The sequence below is a fragment of the Dendrobates tinctorius genome, unplaced genomic scaffold (genome assembly GCF_039654945.1).
Source record: "Dendrobates tinctorius isolate UK_male_01 unplaced genomic scaffold, ASM3965494v1 ptg000114l, whole genome shotgun sequence".
NCBI classification, from domain to species: Eukaryota; Metazoa; Chordata; class Amphibia; order Anura; family Dendrobatidae; genus Dendrobates; species Dendrobates tinctorius.
The window spans coordinates 24,846,275-24,864,962 of record NW_027361782.1 but is presented as its reverse complement, the minus strand read 5'-3'; the positions used below and the strand labels follow the sequence as shown (position 1 = coordinate 24,864,962).

At 44.8% G+C, this 18,688-nt stretch overlaps 1 protein-coding gene across 3 annotated transcripts in view; it reads right to left on the bottom strand.

Annotated features, from left to right (window-relative positions):
- The window catches only part of RPS6KA6 (ribosomal protein S6 kinase A6), an 82,844-nt gene extending 68,214 nt beyond the window's left edge, over positions 1–14,630 (bottom strand). For 2 of the 3 annotated variants that reach the window (XR_012234882.1, XM_073589911.1), the window contains exon 1: positions 14,302–14,627. Coding sequence is in view for 2 of the 3 variants with exons in the window: in XM_073589911.1 (XP_073446012.1) it covers positions 14,302–14,373 (72 nt within the window). In the remaining variant the exon portion in view is untranslated. Of the gene's footprint in view, positions 1–14,301 lie in introns of all 3 variants that reach the window. The other variant, XM_073589913.1, reaches the window with a different exon arrangement.
- Positions 14,631–18,688: the final 4,058 nt, after the last annotated feature.

Below are 18,688 nucleotides of genomic sequence, written 5' to 3'. Positions count from 1 at the left end.
AAGCACAGTGTGAACATGCCTTACCAAGTGCAACAAAGAATAATTATATAATTCACCGCACACTCTTGTGGATTATCATGCCAAATAGTTTAAATTTTATTAACACACAATCTGGGAGCGTAACAGAATAATGCAATGGAAGCGATATATAGAACGTTTCGGCTCCACCGGAGCCTTTATCACACAATCGCTTAATCCAGTGCCATACAAGAGAAGGGTATAGAGAAGAGGGATGAAAATCCCTGTGGTGTCACAGAGACTAGTCATATGCTAAAATCCTTATAAAGGTGCCGGATCACCATCAATGGCTAGTGGGGACCTGCAGGGGTTGCTGTCTAAAGCGGCGCTCCCGACTCAGCCAGGCGCGGGACACCACAGGGATTTTCATCCCTCTTCTCTATACCCTTCTCTTGTATGGCACTGGATTAAGCGATTGTGTGATAAAGGCTCCGGTGGAGCCGAAACGTTCTATATATCGCTTCCATTGCATTATTCTGTTACGCTCCCAGATTGTGTGTTAATAAAATTTAAACTATTTGGCATGATAATCCACAAGAGTGTGCGGTGAATTATATAATTATTCTATATTGGGACCACCAGGTCCGTTACACCAGCACCTCGTCCTTAATAAGACCGAGTGCACGCTAAACCTATTCCTTTACCAAGTGCAACAGCATTGTAGTTGGACCAGGACAGGTTTTTGCACTATTTTTCTGATGATTTGCACCTTGCATCCCTTTTATTTTGGCTAAAGAATCTCTGCAAATTTATGAATCGAAAGTTAAAAGAAAGAGACAAAATGTGGGTATAGTTATCATGAGAATAATATTTTGAACTGTTACTTATTAGTTCATTTAATGATCTTGTTACAAATTTATGGCACAACGTACACCCCCCAAAAATATATTTTTAATGAATGCTGCAACAAGCTATAAGCGCAAAAAGTGATCTTAATTGTACGTTGCCTCTAAAGTCTATGGGATTGGAGAAGCAGGAAGCTCATCTGCATATTTCCTGAGCATTCTGGGAAGAGGAGAAGAGTCGCCTTAAGCTGATTGATCGCTGGGACTTGCTGGGTCTCGCTGTTTGAGGACATCGCAAAACCAGGGATTGGAGAAGCAGGATGCTCATCTGCATATTTCCGGTGCATTCTGGGAAGAGGAGAAGAGTCGCCTTAAGCTGATCGATTTGCTGGGACTTGCCGGATCTCGCTGTTTGAGGACATCAAGACTGCATCAGCAATAGCAATATGGAAGAGAAGAAAATCCACATGGTCACCTGCAACACATGCTGTATACATGTTTACGGATCTTCTGGCCCAAAAACTCAACTTTACCTGTCAGAAGTGCAAACTTGTTGCCCTCTCAGAGGAAAAGGTGCAGGGACTGGAAGAAAGAATAGCAACATTGAAGGTAAAGAACATGAGGACTTCTTGGATGAAGAAGAAGCAACCATTCAGAATTTGGAAAGTGAGAAAAGCTTCAGAGCACATACAGAGGCTGAAAAGTGGAGCCATGTGACGAAAAGAAGCAAACAGATCAAGTGGTCATCACCACCCACACAGCTTAGCAACCAATATGAAGCCCTCATGCTGGAGAACGAAAATGGCACAGCTCAGGATGATACCGTATCTACAAGAGAAGACACACTATCAACAAAAGAAGTTACTCCGTCAACAAAAGCGGAAACAAATGACACTCAAAAACTCACGAGCAACAAGCCGTGCGTCCGGAAAGAAAAGAGTGGTAGTTATGGGCGACTCACTACTAAGAGGCACGGAGGCAACTATCTGCAGGCCAGACATAACCGCACGAGAAGTATGCTGCCTCCCAGGAGCAAAAATCAAGGATGTGGCCAACAGGATACCAACTATCCTCAAATCCAAGGACGACTACCCTTTCCTACTGATACATGTAGGCACAAACGACACGGCAAGAAATGACCTACCAACTATCTGCGAAGACTTTGAAATTCTGGGGAAGAAAATAAAGGAAGGGAATGTACAGGTTGTTTTCTCATCAATCCTCCCAGTCGATGGCCATGGCATCAGAAGATGGAATAGGATACTAGAGGTGAACAACTGGCTACGATGGTGGTGCAGGCAGCAAGGATTTGGATTCTTGGACCATGGCGTGAATTACCTCTACGATGGCTTCTCGCAAGAGATGGGATACACCTCACAAAACCGGGGAAACACACATTCGCCAGAAGACTTGCCACACTCATCAGGAGGGCTTTAAGCTAGAAGAAGAGAGGATGGGAGGAAAAACAGCAGACAAGAACATGCAGCAGAAGGACAAACTAATCAAGGATACTAGATGTGGTAAAGAGGACCCAAGACAGGGTACTCAGAAGGAAGCTAAGAAAAAGGAAGCAAAACTTCTTTCCTGCATGCTGACCAACGCAAGAAGCCTGACCAATAAGATTGAAGATCTGGGGTAATGTATGAGGAAAAATACGACATAGTAGGAATAACTGAGACATGGTTAGACGACAGCTATGACTGGGCGGCTAACTTGCAAGGATATGATTTGTTTAGGAGGGATCGTAAAAAAAAGGAAAGGGGGTGGAGTCTGTCTATATATAAAGCCCACACTAAGAGAAGATATACAAGAGGGAAATGAAGAGGTGGAGTCTCTATGGGTGGAGATACAAGGAGGGAAAAGTAATAAAATCCTCATAGAGGTTTGTTATAAGCCACCAAATATAACAGAAATCACTGAAAATGTATTATTGAAACAAATAGACAAAGCAGCAAATCACAATGAGGTGATTATTATGGGGGACTTCAACTACCCCGACATAGACTGTGAAGCTGAAACATGCGTACCTCAGAAAGGAAACCAATTTCTGTCAGTGACCAAGGATAATTATCTGTCACAACTTGTGCAGGGCCCAACTAGAGGGACAACCCTTCTGGACTTAATTTTAAGCAACAGGCCAGATAGAATAACAGAAGTACGAGTCGATGGGCACATAGGGAACAGTGACCACAATATAATACAATTCCACTTGTCTTTTAGTAAGGTGCCCTGGAAGGGGATTACAAAAACGCTGAATTTCAGGAAGGAAAGTTTGATCAGCTTAGAGAGGACCTTCGCCGAATTGATTGGGACAATGTACTCAAAAATAGGAGCACAGAAAATAAATGGGAAATATTTAAATCAGTTTTACACACCCACTGCGAGCTAGCCATACCGTACAGAAATAAAAGGGCTAGGAACAGGAGAACACCAATGTGGCTAAATAAGGATGTAAAAAGGGCAATAAATAACAAGAACAAGGCATTTAAGAAGCTAAAACAAGGCGGCAATGAAAAAACATTAAAAAGTTAGAGAAAAAAATAAAATGTGTAAAAAACAAATACATTTAGCAAAAGTGGAAACCGAGACTCATTGCTAAGGAAAGTAAAACAAACCCCAAACTATTCTTTAATTATATAAACAGTAAAATGATTAAAATTGAAGGTGTCGGCCCTTTAAAGAACAATGAGGGTGAAATCATAGAGAGCGATGTGGGAAAAGTAAATGTTTTAAATACTTTTTTCTCAACAGTGTTCACACAGGAAAAGGATTTGCCAGGGGAAATGCAGAGTGATAATGTAAACTCCCCATTAAGTCAGGGTGGATTTGATTTAAATCTAACTGATTTAAATCACGATTTAAATCACTAGTCAGTAAGGCTTGTTTTAAATCAGTGATTTAAATCAAAGTTTCTACCTAAACTAGTTCTTGCTACTTTAACATGCAAGTAGATGAAGATTTTTAGAATCACTTTTTATATTACTTTTTGCTCCCCAGTTTAATGGGTTAATCATTCATATTTGGACACCACTGTTCTGTTGTACTTAGGAAGGAGAAAAATAATCCTGACCTTAATAACAATTTAAATAGATTTATTCAACTGAAACAATAACAACATTACAGCATAAGTTATTTGCTTAAACAAACATCCATGTTTGTTAACTAATTTGGCTAAACAAAATATATATATATTTTAAGAAACTTAGACTGTCAGCCCAGCCGACACATGAAAAACTTAAATACTACTGTCCCTGCTGTCCTCTGTAGCTCACTTGTCGTCATCTTCATCATCATCTTCTTCTTTGTTCCTATTCATAATCTGGAAAAGAAAAACAAGCTTTCCTGCTTTATTGGGTCCCAACCGGTTTCTCAATTTAGAATGAATGAGTCCAAAGGAAGAGAATATTCTTTCAAAGCCTGCAGAAGAAGCTACTGCTGTTAAAAGTGAAATCATTACTTGAACAGTCTCTAAATCCAAGCTCTTAAGTGACTTCCACCAGTTTACTGGTGTGACCTTCCTTAAAATATCTTCAGCAAACATATATTTCTTGAATGGTTCCCCCTTAGCTCTGAAGTTTATTATAGTTGGCATTAAAGATGGATGATTGCTGGATACCCATGTCATAGCTAACTCCTCTTCCTCAGCACTTAGGTTTTGACCCTGATATTGGATATTGACAATATTTGCCAAAAAATGAGCTGGAGTCAGTGCTTGTCCCATTTGTTTGTTTACTGCTTGTAATTTAATTCTGTCCATGTGTAGTTCTGTTTTTAAGTGTTCACTCAGTTCCTTCCAAATTTCAACAGCATCCGCAATAAAACAGCTATTTTTCTGTATTTTGTTTAAAGCTTGAGAGATGGGTTTCAGGAAGCTCAGCATATGTTCAACATTTCTCTTAAGCCCAATGTTGAGGATTTTGGCCGTGACAGTGCCATCTATTTTATCTCGATTTTCTTCACAAAGTGTCATCAGAATAGGCCAGTTTTTGATATACTGCTCAAAACAGTCCACCACAGAGTTCCATCTAACATCTTGTGGGAGCGTTAGCTTGGTTCCACCCATCCTTTTCAGAGCTGCTGCAGAAAAATGATTATTACGGAAGTATTTAGCAATTTCAACAACATTAGCCTTTATTTCTGGAACACTTAAGTCTTTGGCTAAGAGGTGCAGCAAATGAGCACTGCAACCATATGTTATTTGCAGCTTTGTATTCCCTCCCTGCTCTTCTAAATCTCTTCTCATCTTGGATACGTTTGCAGCATTGTCAGTGACCAAACTGCGTACTAGACATTTGAATTTTTGTTCACATGTCGTTATAGCTTTTACTGCCACTTCTTGTAAGTATTCTGCTGTGTGTGCATTTCCTGACGTATCAGTTGTTTGTGCAAGGAAGACTTTACCTTCTTCTGTTGTTATACAAGCACATACAATAGGATCAGTGGACATTACTCCACCCATCAATACTTAGGTTAACAATTTTACCCTCCAGAGCTGTTGCACATTGCTCCATTTCTCTGTCATACACTTGATCCAGCAGTTTCCCTGCAACATCAGCTCTGCTGGGTGGACTGTATCCTGGTCTCAGTGACTCAACCATATTAATGAAATGTGGGTTCTCAGTCAGACGGAAAGAAGAGTTCGTTGCATAAATAAACTGGGCAATTTTTTCATCAATCAACTTTTTTTCTAATCTGCTAGTTCTTATCACAAACCTATCTATGGTGGTTCCAGGAGGTAAAGGTTTTTTCTTCCTTTTGGGTGATGGTGATATGTGGCTGTGGGTGTCTGATGATGATGCTGCTGCTAATGAAGCACTATCCTGGATGGATAACTCTGAAACTTCTCATCTCTCATATCCTCCCTGTCTCACAACCCTAAACAGTTATTCAACACCTTCAATTCTCTCCTCCGCCCCCCAGCACCTCCTCCCTCCCCACTCATCTCAGCTGAAGACTTTGCCTCATTTTTCAAGCAGAAAATTGATAACATCAGGGACAGTTTTGGTCAACAACCCCCAGAGCCCTTCCTCCCGACTTCCCAGCCCTCCACCTTCAAAACCAACTTCTCCACCATTACAGAAGATCGACTCTCCACTCTACTCTCAAGATCACATCTCACCACCTGTGCACTCGACCCGATCCCATCCCACTTCATCCCAAACCTCACCACAGTCTTCATCCCAACCCTAACCCATCTCTTCAACCTATCACTAACAACTGGTGTTTTCCCCTCAAGCTTTAAACATGCCTCCATCACACCTATCCTCAAAAAGCCCTCTCTTGACCCATCCTCTGTATCTAGCTATCGCCCTATATCACTTCTCCCATACGCCTCCAAGCTACTGGAACAACACGTCTACCTTGAACTGTCCTCCCATCTCTCTTCTTGCTCCCTCTTCGACCGCTTACAATCTGGCTTCCGGTCACACCACTCCACTGAAACTGCCCTTACTAAGGTCACCAATGACCTCTTAACTGCCAAGAGCAAGCGACACTACTCTGTCCTCCTCCTCCTGGACCTGTCGGCTGCCTTTGACACAGTGGACCATTCCCTATTATTACAGACCCTCTCATCCCTCGGCATCACAGACTTGGCCCTCTCCTGGATCTCATCATACCTAACAGACCGGACATTCAGCGTCTCCCACTCACACATCACCTCCTCACCTCGCCCCCTATCTGTCGGAGTCCCACAAGGTTCAGTCCTAGGGCCCCTGCTGTTCTCTATTTACACCTTTGGCCTGGGACAGCTCATAGAATCTCATGGCTTTCAGTATCATCTTTATGCTGATGACACACAGATCTACATCTCTGGACCAGATATCACCTCCCTACTAACCAGAATCCCTCAATGTCTGTCCACTATTTCATCCTTCTTCTCCACTAGATATCTGAAACTCAACATGGACAAAACAGAATTCATCATCTTTCCCCCATCTCACGTGACCCCCCCTACGAACCTATCAATTACAGTAAATGACTGCCCACTCTCCCCAGTCCCACAAGCTCGCTGCCTCGGAGTAATCCTTGATGCTGATCTCTCCTTCAAACCACATATCCAAACCCTTTCCACTTCCTGCCGACTTCAACTCAAAAATATTTCACGCATCCGTTCATTCCTCACCCAAGAATCTGCAAAAACCCTAGTCCATGCCCTCATCATCTCTCGCCTTGACTACTGCAACCTCATGCTCTGCGGCCTCCCCTCAAACACTCTCGCACCCCTCCAATCTATTCTAAACTCTGCTGCCCGACTAATCCACCTGTCCCCCCGCTATTCCCCAGCTTCTCCCCTCTGTCAATCCCTTCACTGGCTCCCAATTGCCCAGAGACTCCATTACAAAACCCTAACCATGACATACAAAGCCATCCACAACTTGTCTCCTCCATACATCTGTGACCTCGTCTCCCGGTACTTTCCTGCACGCAACCTCCGATCCTCACAAGATCTCCTTCTCTACTCCCCTCTTATCTCCTCTTCCCACAATCGCATACAAGATTTCTCTCGCGCATCACCCCTACTCTGGAACTCTCTACCACAACATATCAGACTCTCACCTACCATCGAAACCTTCAAAAAGAGCCTGAAGACCCACCTCTTCCGACAAGCCTATAACCTGCAGTAACCACCGATCGACCAAACCGCTGCACGACCAGCTCTACCCTCGCCTACTGTATTATCACCCATCCCTTGAAGATTGTGAGCCCTCGCGGGCAGGGTCCTCTCTCCTCCTGTACCAGTTATGACTTGTATTGTTTAAGATTATTGTACTTGTTTTTATGTATACCCCCCTCACATGTAAAGCGCCATGGAATAAATGGCGCTATAACAATAAATAATAATAATAATAATAAACTGTAGAACAGGATGATGGTGATCTTGGAGGTGGATAGTTTCCAGAATCCATGAATTCCCCTAAACAAAAAAAGTCAATGCTGTTATTTTATTGTTTATACAATTTCTGCTTATTGTACACAACACATCACTGCCCCTGCCCCAAAAGGAATATTTGTTTTTCTTCATAACTGTACCAAATGACAGTAACATGCAGTAATAATAAGAAATATAATTTTTCTCACACATGACAGTTCAGTCTTTAGAAATAGGATTCAATAAAAATGTTTACCAACCTGAAGATCCTGCCTGTTCAGAAGTGTTTCTTTGGTCATCTTCATCACCGCACTTCTCATGATGTTGCCTCATTCGCGCCACCAGGCCTTGCATCTCTTTGTTGCATCGTTTGCATTTTGCACGCATGCCTGCCTTACCGATAGGCGAAGGAGCTTCATTAAAATATTCCCAAACTGGGTCTCTTTTACGGCCTGCTGCCATTATAAGGAAAGAATGTAATAAACCTCAGATCGTACACACAAACAGATCCAGACTTGTCTGTCTGTGGCTATGCTGCAGTATTGTGCTCAAAGTTTCACTTTCATTTTCTTGTCTGCTTGCCCTTCCTCCTCCTCACACTTAGATTCACATTCTTCTTGTGTTGTGCAGATCTATTCCACTCCAAACAATCAGAAACATATTGTCTAACTTCTTGGACTTGGCACTGAAGGGGTTGATTCTGTATTCATAGATTTGTAGAACAATAGGATTAAGGTCTTTTTCTCAACTCTGTTCATGTTGTAACATTTTTGCCGTGAAGAAGAGGCTGGGACCTCTGCGGAGTCAAATTCAGTTTTGAGAACTGCGTAAGTAAAGCGAGCGTCTGTGATAATATAGGAGAGAAACTGCCCACTAATCCTACAGAAACCTCTGGAAGAGCATGGCATTGTGAATGTTACACATATACAGCCTTTATTCTACTGAGTTAAACAACTCAGCTTTATCTCATGATGGAAGAACCTTTGGATGGTAAAATATTTTCCTCAAAAAGCAGTTTATTGAAAAAAATCCGATTTAAATAAAAAAAATCCGATTTAAATAAAAAAATCCGATTTTTTTGATTTTTTTTTAAAAAAACATTGATTTTTATCCACCCTGCATTAAGTATTACCTGCCTAACCCTGGAAGAAGTACAGAACCGCCTTAGTAAGATTAAAATTGACAAATCACCAGGCCCTGATGGCATTCACCCTCGGGTATTAAGGGAGTTAAGTAATGTGATAGACAGGCCTCTATTCCTTATATTTAAAGACTATAGAAACAGGGTCTGTTCCTTTTGATTGGCGGCAAGCAAATGTGGTACCAATATTCAAAAAGGGGTGTAAAAGGGAACCTGGAAACTATAGGCCGATAAGCTTAACATCTGTTGTGGGTAACATTTTTGAAGGGTTTCTAAGGGATACCATTATGGAATATCTCAATGTTAATAAATGTTTAACTCCATATCAACATGGATTCATGAAGGATCGCTCCTGTCAAACTAACCTGATCAGCTTCTATGAGGATGTAAGCTCTCAAATGGACCAAGGAGAATCATTGGATGTCATTTATCTCGACTTCTCTAAAGCATTTGACACTGTCCCACATAAAAGATTGGTAAGTAAGATAAGAAAGCTTGGTCTAGGGGAAAATGTGTGTAGATGGGTGGGTAGCTGGCTTAGTGATAGAAAACAAGAGTGGTTATTAATGGTGCATACTCAGATTGGGCCAGGGTTACTAGTGGGGTACCACAGGGTTCTGTATTGGGCCCCCTACTATTTAATATATTTATTAATGATCTAGTGGATGGCTTACACAGTAAAATATCAGTATTTGCCTCTTTCACACATCCGGTTTTTGTCATCCGGCACGATGCGGCAAAATTTTTAATAACTGGATCCAGCACCGGATCCGGTTTTGTCCCATAAGCTTTCATGGGCGCCGCATCGTGCCGGATGGTTATGCGTCGTGTCCGGTTGTTGCCGGACACGGCATAAATTAGCCGTCCGGCATCTGCAAAAAAACGTTCCCTGCAACGTTTTTTGTCAGCGCCGGACCGGCTTTTTCCACAGCGCATGCCCGGACTCTGTGAATGTTAACCCCACAAGTGCCCGGCGAGAGAGAGAGAGATCTCTCTCTGTCACCCTGACACTTGTGAGAGATCTCTCTCGCCGGGGACTTGTGGGGTTAACACTCACAGTGTCTGGGTGAGAGAGAGAGATCTCTCTGTGGGGTTAACCCCACAAGTGCCCAGCAAGAGAGAGATTCTCTTGCCTGGACACTAATGTTAACCCCCCATGTCTCTCTCCACCCCCCTCCCCTCTCCTCCCCTCACCTCCCTTTCAGCAGCTGTCTCATTGGCTGCCTCTGTCCTGCGGCTCCTTTAATAATGTCCGAGCCGTATCGTCTCGCCGCACACACATCCGGTGTCACGGCTGCAGGCCGGATCCGGCGGCCCGGATTTTCGCCGCACGCCGCCGGACCCCACACACCGGATGTGTGAAAGTAGCCTAAGGTAGTTAACACAAAGGAGGACAGTTTGCAACTACAGACAGATTTGAGTAAATTGGAGAATTGGGCTGAAAAATGGCAAATGAGGTTTAACACACATAAGTGTAAGGTTATGCACATGGGAAAGAGAAACAGATGCTACAATTACTTACTAAATGGGAAACTGCTGGGGAAATCAGACATGGAAAAAGACTTAGGCTTCTTAGTCAATAAGAAGCTAAATTGGAGTGCCCAGTGTCAGGCAGCTGCCACCAAAGCAAATAGGGTCATGGGATGCATTAGAAGAGGTCTGGGGACACGAGATAAAAACATAATTCTCCCTCTGTACAAATCACTCGTCAGACCACACTTGGAGTATTGTGTGCAATTTTTGACGCCGGTGCTCAAGAAAGACATTACTGAACTTGAAAGGGTTCAAAGGCGGGCTACTAAAATGATAAATGGAGTTGGTTCACTACAATACCCAGAAAGGTTATCAAAATTAGGTCTACTTACTCTAGAAAAGAGAAGACTTAATATATATGTACAAGTATATCAGAGGCCAATACAGAGATCTCTCCAATGAACTGTTTGTACCAAGGACTGTGACAAGAACAAGGGGGCATTCTCTTTGTTTGGAGGAAAGACAATTTCTGCACCAGCATAGAAGAGGGTTCTTCACGGTAAGAGCAGTGAGGCTCTGGAATTCTCTTCCTGAGGAAGTGGTGATGGCCAACTCACTGAATGAATTTAAGAAAGGAATGGATGCTTTTCTTGTGTGAGTAACAGTATAGAAGGTTACAAATAACATAATATTATAGGTAGATGGTTGACCCAGCTTAGGGGAAGGAAATATTTTCCCTATGGAGAAAATTGTCTTCTACTCTGTGGGTTTTTTTGCTTTCCCCAGGATCAACAATGCAGAACAGCTGCACTAAAAATAGGCTGAACTAGATGGACATAAGGTCTTCCTTCAGCCTTCAAAACTAAGTTATGTTAACTTTTACAATAAGAGCGAACGTTGGTCCTTTAATTAATCCTTGCTCTGATGGCAAAGATTTTCTTTGCTTTTTTTCCCCTGGAGTTGTATGCAACAAAGAGAAGCGTGACCTGGAATGAGGCTAAACGATCAAGACGAGCCGTAATGAAGACGCACAACCCGTGTCACAACCATTACCTTAGTAACGAGAGTATAAAACCTGCAGTAATGAGAAAGAGAAATAGGAAAAGTAACAGATCTTGGCGTCAGCAAGGCCAGGGCGGGCGACCAATTCCTTATCTTAAAAAACCGCACACTGATTTTTATTTCAATCAAAAGAGAGCGCCCCAAGATCTGCAGCTCAAAACATAACGTCGACACCAAACTCAAGAGAACGCATGAGAGGCGGCAGCTCACAGTCACTGCAGCGCTCTCCAAAACCTCCCACCTGTATTATTCACAACACCGGGAAGACGACTGCAAGAAAAGCAATTCCCTAAGAGTCTATTATCAGAAAATCTCCTGCGAATAGAACTCTCAGCCGCTGTGAGCGACCTCAACTATTTTAGGGCAAGTCTGTATGTGCTTATCGATAGACCACACACAGCGACTTGTATTCTGCGGATGGACACACAGGGCATGGGGCTCTGAATCCTCCACAACCCAATGACCGAATACCAGGCGGATGATACGGATGGAGCAGACTGCCTCAGTGTACAAAACCTATACACCAACACCTATAGGGGATGTTCAGAAATGACAGATCTGTTGCAGAGATTTCTGCGACCATCCCTTCAGCTGCAGCAACTCTTTCAATATCTAAAGAGACCACTGCTTAATGGTCGAATTGAATTTCAATCTTTATTTGTCCATAAGCTCAATGTGTAAGAAAGTACAAAGATCATCAATTCTACCCCCAGCCGATACGGCCGGTCTCCATCAGTGAGGCCCAGTGATTGGCAGCAGCAGTCATGCACTAGACGTAAATGTCCCCACTGCCGCCAAGTCAACAGACTGGCAGCGAAAAATGACTATTTTATCATTTTCATACATATAAAGTCTCCAAAGTTTGAAAAGTCCCTTAAGCAACTTCCTGATTTGCTTAAACAAAAAAAAGTGGATCCAAATGGAACAGGATGTAAAAGTTTACTGTAAATTAATCACACCAGCTTCACATGCGTCAATTACGTCTCCGACAGAAATAGGTCATAGGCTTTCCTGCAGTAATGAAGAGTAAAGTTGCAGAGAAAAATCTTCTGCAACTTTCTAATAGACTTCACCTATGAATGCCTCTAGGTTGAGATCTCTGCCTGCTACAATGTACCAAGACTAGACAATTCGCAATAATTTACTGGTCTGGGGGCAAAGAAACATTGTAAACACTAGTCATAATGCAGGACCAGGCAAGGACACGGCACCGACAGTCGGCAGATCTCAAAAGCAAAGAGGGATTGAAAGATAAATGGTATCAGAAAGTTGCAGAACTTTCCATTATACAACGATACAAAGCAAAAACCGCACGGTGGAAGGAGACGCTGCAGAGACGAGCGGCGTCCAGCCAACCACAAGTAGCGAGTAAAGCAACTTAATCGGCTGCTGCAGCAATTTTTCTTCCAAGAGAGAATGTTTTTACACAAAAAATGATAGGTTTCCTATACCAACAAACTGGGATTTCTGAAATCTGATGAATGATGTGCTCATTTTTTCCTCGTAGATTTCAAGCAGTTTCATATCTGCCGTTTGTCAATTCTTTAAACTTTTTTTTCCTGCCAGGAGAAATGTTTTTTGATGCAGAAATATCTGCTGTAAATTCCTATTGTGTGCACACAGCCTTAGGTTCCGCACACGCTTGTAGCCTCCTGTTACCAGTTTCTCCGCTTTGTGGCGCAGCATGGCGTCGTCCGCACCAGTTATGTCAGATAATACTACACACAATATACAAGTGCAGAGCAAAAAAAAAATGCATCCTGGTGTTTATGCATTTGTGAAAGCGGAAATCAATGATAAGAAAAAAATTCACAACCAAGTGACATTATATTGGCACAGGAGATGGTGCAAACATGAGACCCTTGTAAGGTGGAGGGCCACACAGGGGCAGTGAGAAAGACACGGGCACACGAGGACTAGGGGAGCAGGGGAGAAGGGCACAAGGGGAGACGGGAGAAGGGCACAAGAGGACACACGGGGATTAGGGGGCAAGGGAGGACACAAGATGACACCAGGGGGCAGGAGAGACAGGCAAAAGGGGACACAGGTGGACTAGGGGGCAGGGGAGAAGGACACAAGGGGAGACGGGAGAAGGGCACAAGAGGACACACGGCGATTAGGGGGCAAGGGAGACAGCCACAAGATGACACAAGGGGGCAGGGGAGACAGGCAAAAGGGGAGACAGGTGGACTAGGGGGCAAGGGAGATGGGCACAAGAGGACACACGGGGATTAGGGGGCAAGGGAGACAGCTACAAGATGACAAGGGGGCAGGGGAGACGGGCACAAGAGGACACAGGGATTAGGGGGCAAGGGAGACGGGCACAAGATGATACAAGGGGGCAGGGGAGACAGGCAAAAGGGGACAAAGGTGGACTAGGGGGCAAGGGAGACAGGCAAAAGGGGAAACACGTGGTCTAGGGGGCAAGGGAGACGGGCACAAGAGGACACACGTGGATTAGGGGGCAAGGGAGGACACAAGGGGGGCAGGGGAGACAGGCAAATGGGGACTCCAAGGGCAGACTAAGATAGGGACACACAGAGACGGGGCTGCAAGGGGACAGGGAAGAAGGGAGCACAGGGATCACGAGGTCAGCGTAGATGAGGGACACACAGTGAGACTCACAAGGGGACAAGAGACGGGGGGCACAAGGGGATACTTGAGAGCAGGGCAGACAGGTCACACGGGGACAAGGGGCAGGGAATGCATGGGGGGTGCAGGAGGACTCAGGGCATGGGACATGGGGAGCCCTGGAGGAGCAGGGGAGGAGGGACAAGGCAGTACAGGGGCCCGGAGGAGCACAATGACCTGAACCTGGGGACCTACGAAGACATGAGGAACGGGGAGAGCAGGGAGCAAGGGCAGAGCATGGAGGAAACGGGGCTGGTGTCACAGGGGGCCGGAGACATTGGGGGCCAGGGACGGCGACACACGGGCAGCAGCAGACACACCTCACTGCCGCCGGTCCCGTACACCTCCATGTTCATCCCCGGATCCTCCAGATAGCTGAGCCGCTGCGGCATCCCCCTCCTGGGCGGCTCGGTCCAAGCGCCCCCCGCCAGCTCCTAAAGGGGGAGCGGAGAGGTGAGAATACCCCCCTCCGGAGCCGCCTGTTCCCGGTCCCCGCTGCCGCCACAGGCTCCGCCAATATGGCGGCCGCCGTCACCTGTGCAGCATGGAAACCGGGGGAGCAGCGTCACCGTGACGTCACCGAGGAGATCCCCAGCCTGGCGACCGCCGCGGGGGCGCGCATGCAAATCAAGCAGGCGTGTCCACAGACCGGCGCGCGTCTGATGCAAGCGGAGGGCGTGGCCTAAGGTGTCTGAAGGGCTGGAACTGCTTGCGCCATAATGGCGGGAACTTCACTCACAGGAGTGCCGACCGCAATATCACCCGAAACCCCGAAATGTCACCCGAAATCTCACCCCAAAGTATATATACTACAAACACACCAGAAATATCACCCCAAACTATATATACTGCTAATACACCCGACATCACCCCAAACTATATATACTGCTAATACACCCCAAACTATAATGCTAATACACCCGGAATATCACCCCAAACTATATATACTGCTATTATACCCCAAAATATCACCCCAAACAATATATATGCTAGTACACCCGAAATATCACCCCAAACTATATATACTGCTAATACACCCGAAAATCACCCCAAACTATATATACTGCTAATACACCCGAAAATCACCCCAAACTATATATACTGCTAATACACCCGACATATCACCCAAAACAATATATACTGCTAACACACCCCAAACTATATAAACTGCTAATACACCCCAAACTATATATACTGCTAATACACCCGAAATATCACCCCAAACTATATATACTGCTAATTCACCCGACATATCACCCAAAACTATACTGCTAATGGGTCGCCCTCCCGCTCAAGTCAATGGCGGTATATGTAGTTAATGGAATGGAATAGTTCGTGATGCCACCTGTGGTGTTCGGCAAGGGAGGTGTTAAGCCGACGCTGCAACAGATCCTCTGGGCTGATGGTGTGATGCAGCAATGATGGTATAGCCCTCCACAGGCAGGGCTGTTGTCCCAGGGCAGTGTAGATGTGGGGACACTTAGGTGGTGTAGTGTCCGGCGCAGGGGATGTAGCAGTGCTGGGCAGACGCAAGAAGGAATGGAGGACACCAGTGCTTGCAGTTTCAAGGCTTTACTCACAGTTCGTGGTACACACTGGTGCCCGCTTCCATGCCGTGTCCTCCGGGGCAGAGACTCAGTCAACCTCCCGGGCAAGTCAGCGCTCTCTGCAACACTCCGCCAACATGTACCTGTCCTGAACGACTCCTCTATTGCGCCTTAAGGTGTGAAGAGCTCCAGTACCGTGGTACTCTGGAGTTCCTCCTGTCAGATGTTCCTAACAACTCTACTCGTATGGCAGACAGCTGTAGCCTCTATCGGGTACTCCCTTCTCCAGAGTCCTGTCTCTCTATTCAGTTGCTGTTGTGCCCCAAGTCTTAGATGGGAGTAGTGCATTTACAGCCAACTACTCCACTGGTGTCTGCTGCAGAACCATAAGTGTCCATACAACCTCGGGGACTGGGCCCCGACCTTGCGCTGAGAACTTATAGGCAGGGTTCCTCTTCCAACCCACAACTCCTCTCTGTTCTCTACTCCTTCATTCCGTACTTGTCTCTCTTTCCTATGGAAGCTTAGGTTGCAGTTCTACGTCTTTCTCCTTCTTTTTCCTTTCCCGTACCAGCTGGCTCAGATCACTGAGGTAGCTGCAGCACTCCTTCTTCTCTCCCTCTTCTAGGGATCTCCTTCCCTCTCGGACCGGTCCTCAGACTCTCCTGACTGACTGTCCTTCTCCCTCTCGCCTGACCGCCAGACTGAACCTGTAACTCTAAACCTTCCCCATCTTTTATATGGATCTCAACTCCACCCACCTCCCAGCACATCCAGTGATCCAAGCAGGGAACTACCAGAGGTGCTCTGCTACTCTCTAAGCACTGAGCCGCAATGTGGTTGTGCAGAACTACCCTGTTGTGTGGGATGCTAGTGTTGGAGTGTGGAAAGGAGCTCTCAACTTACCTAGGCGGTGGGGCACTACACCTTAGGAGAAGGTGCAGTACCTCTGCGGCGACCGAGCCCCAGGGGCGCCACACTAATACACCCGACATATCACCCCAAACTATATATAATGCTAATACACCCCAAAATATCACCCCAAACTATATATACTGCTAATACACCTGACATATCACCCCAAACTATATATACTGCTAATACACCTGACATATCACTCTAAACTATATATACTGCTAATACACCCTGAAATATCACCAAAATAATATATACTGCTAACACACCCCAACATATCACCCCACACTATATACAGTGGGGCAAAAAAGTATTTAGTCAGTCAGCAATAGTGCAAGTTCCACCACTTAAAAAGATGAGAGGCGTCTGTAATTTACATCATAGGTAGACCTCAACTATGGGAGACAAACTGAGAAAAAAAAATCCAGAAAATCACATTGTCTGTTTTTCTTTCATTTTATTTGCATATTATGGTGGAAAATAAGTATTTGGTCAGAAACAAGCAATCAAGATTTCTGGCTCTCACAGACCTGTAACTTCTTCTTTAAGTGTCTCCTCTTTCCTCCACTCATTACCTGTAGTAATGGCACCTGTTTAAACTTGTTATCAGTATAAAAAGACACCTGTGCACACCCTCAAACAGTCCGACTCCAAACTCCACTATGGTGAAGACCAAAGAGCTGTCAAAGGACACCAGAAACAAAATTGTAGCTCTGCACCAGGCTGGGAAAACTGAATCTGCAATAGCCAACCAGCTTGGAGTGAAGAAATCAACTGTGGGAGCAATGATTAGAAAATGGAAGACATACAAGACCACTGATAATCTCCCTCGATCTGGTGCTCCACGCAAAATCCCACCCTGTGGGGTCAGAATGATCATAAGAACGGTGAGCAAAAATCCCAGAACCACGCGGGGGGACCTAGTGAATGAACTGCAGAGAGCTGGGACCAATGTAACAAGGCCTACCATAAGTAACACACTACGCCACCATGGACTCAGATCCTGCAGTGCCAGACGTGTTCCACTGCTTAAGCCTGTACATGTCCGGGCCCGTCTGAAGTTTGCTAGAGAGCATTTGGATGATCCAGAGGAGTTTTGGGAGAATGTCCTATGGTCTGATGAAACCAAACTGGAACTGTTTAGTAGAAACACAACTTGTCGTGTTTGGAGGAAAAAGAATACTGAGTTGCATCCATCAAACACCATACCTACTGTAAAGCATGGTGGTGGAAACATCATGCTTTGGGGCTGTTTCTCTGCAAAGGGGCCAGGACGACTGATCCGGGTACATGAAAGAATGAATGGGGCCATGTATCGTGAGATTTTGAGTGCAAACCTCCTTCCATCAGCAAGGGCATTGAAGATGAAACGTGGCTGGGTCTTTCAACATGACAATGATCCAAAGCACACCGCCAGGGCAACGAAGGAGTGGCTTCGTAAGAAGCATTTCAAGGTCCTGGAGTGGCCTACCCAGTCTCCAGATCTCAACCCTATAGAAAACCTTTGGAGGGAGTTGAAAGTCTGTGTTGCCAAGCGAAAAGCCAAAAACATCACTGCTCTAGAGGAGATCTGCATGGAGGAATGGGCCAACATACCAACAACAGTGTGTGGCAACCTTGTGAAGACTTACAGAAAACGTTTGACCTCTGTCATTGCCAACAAAGGATATATCACAAAGTATTGAGATGAAATTTTGTTTCTGACCAAATACTTATTTTCCACCATAATATGCAAATAAAATGAAACAAAAACAGACAATGTGATTTTCTGGATTTTTTTTTCTCAGTTTGTCTCCCATAGTTGAGGTCTACCTATGATGTAAATTACAGACGCCTCTCATCTTTTTAAGTGGTGGAACTTGCACTATTGCAGACTGACTAAATACTTTTTTGCCCCACTGTATACTGCTAATACACCCGAAATATCACGCCAAACTATATATGCTGCTAATACACCTGAAAATCACCTCAAACTATAGATACTGCTAATACACCCGACATATCACCCCAAACTATATATACTGCTAATACACCCGACATATCACCCCAAACTATATAGTAACATAGTTATTAAGGTTGAAGGAAGACTTTAAGTCCATCTAGTTCAACATGTTGATCCAGAGGAAGGCAAAAAAAAACCATGTGGCAAACAGTAAATCCTTCCCGACTCCACATACGGCAATCAGACTAGCTCCCTGGATCAACGCAATATCAAGGAAACTAGTGTATATACCCTGTAATATTA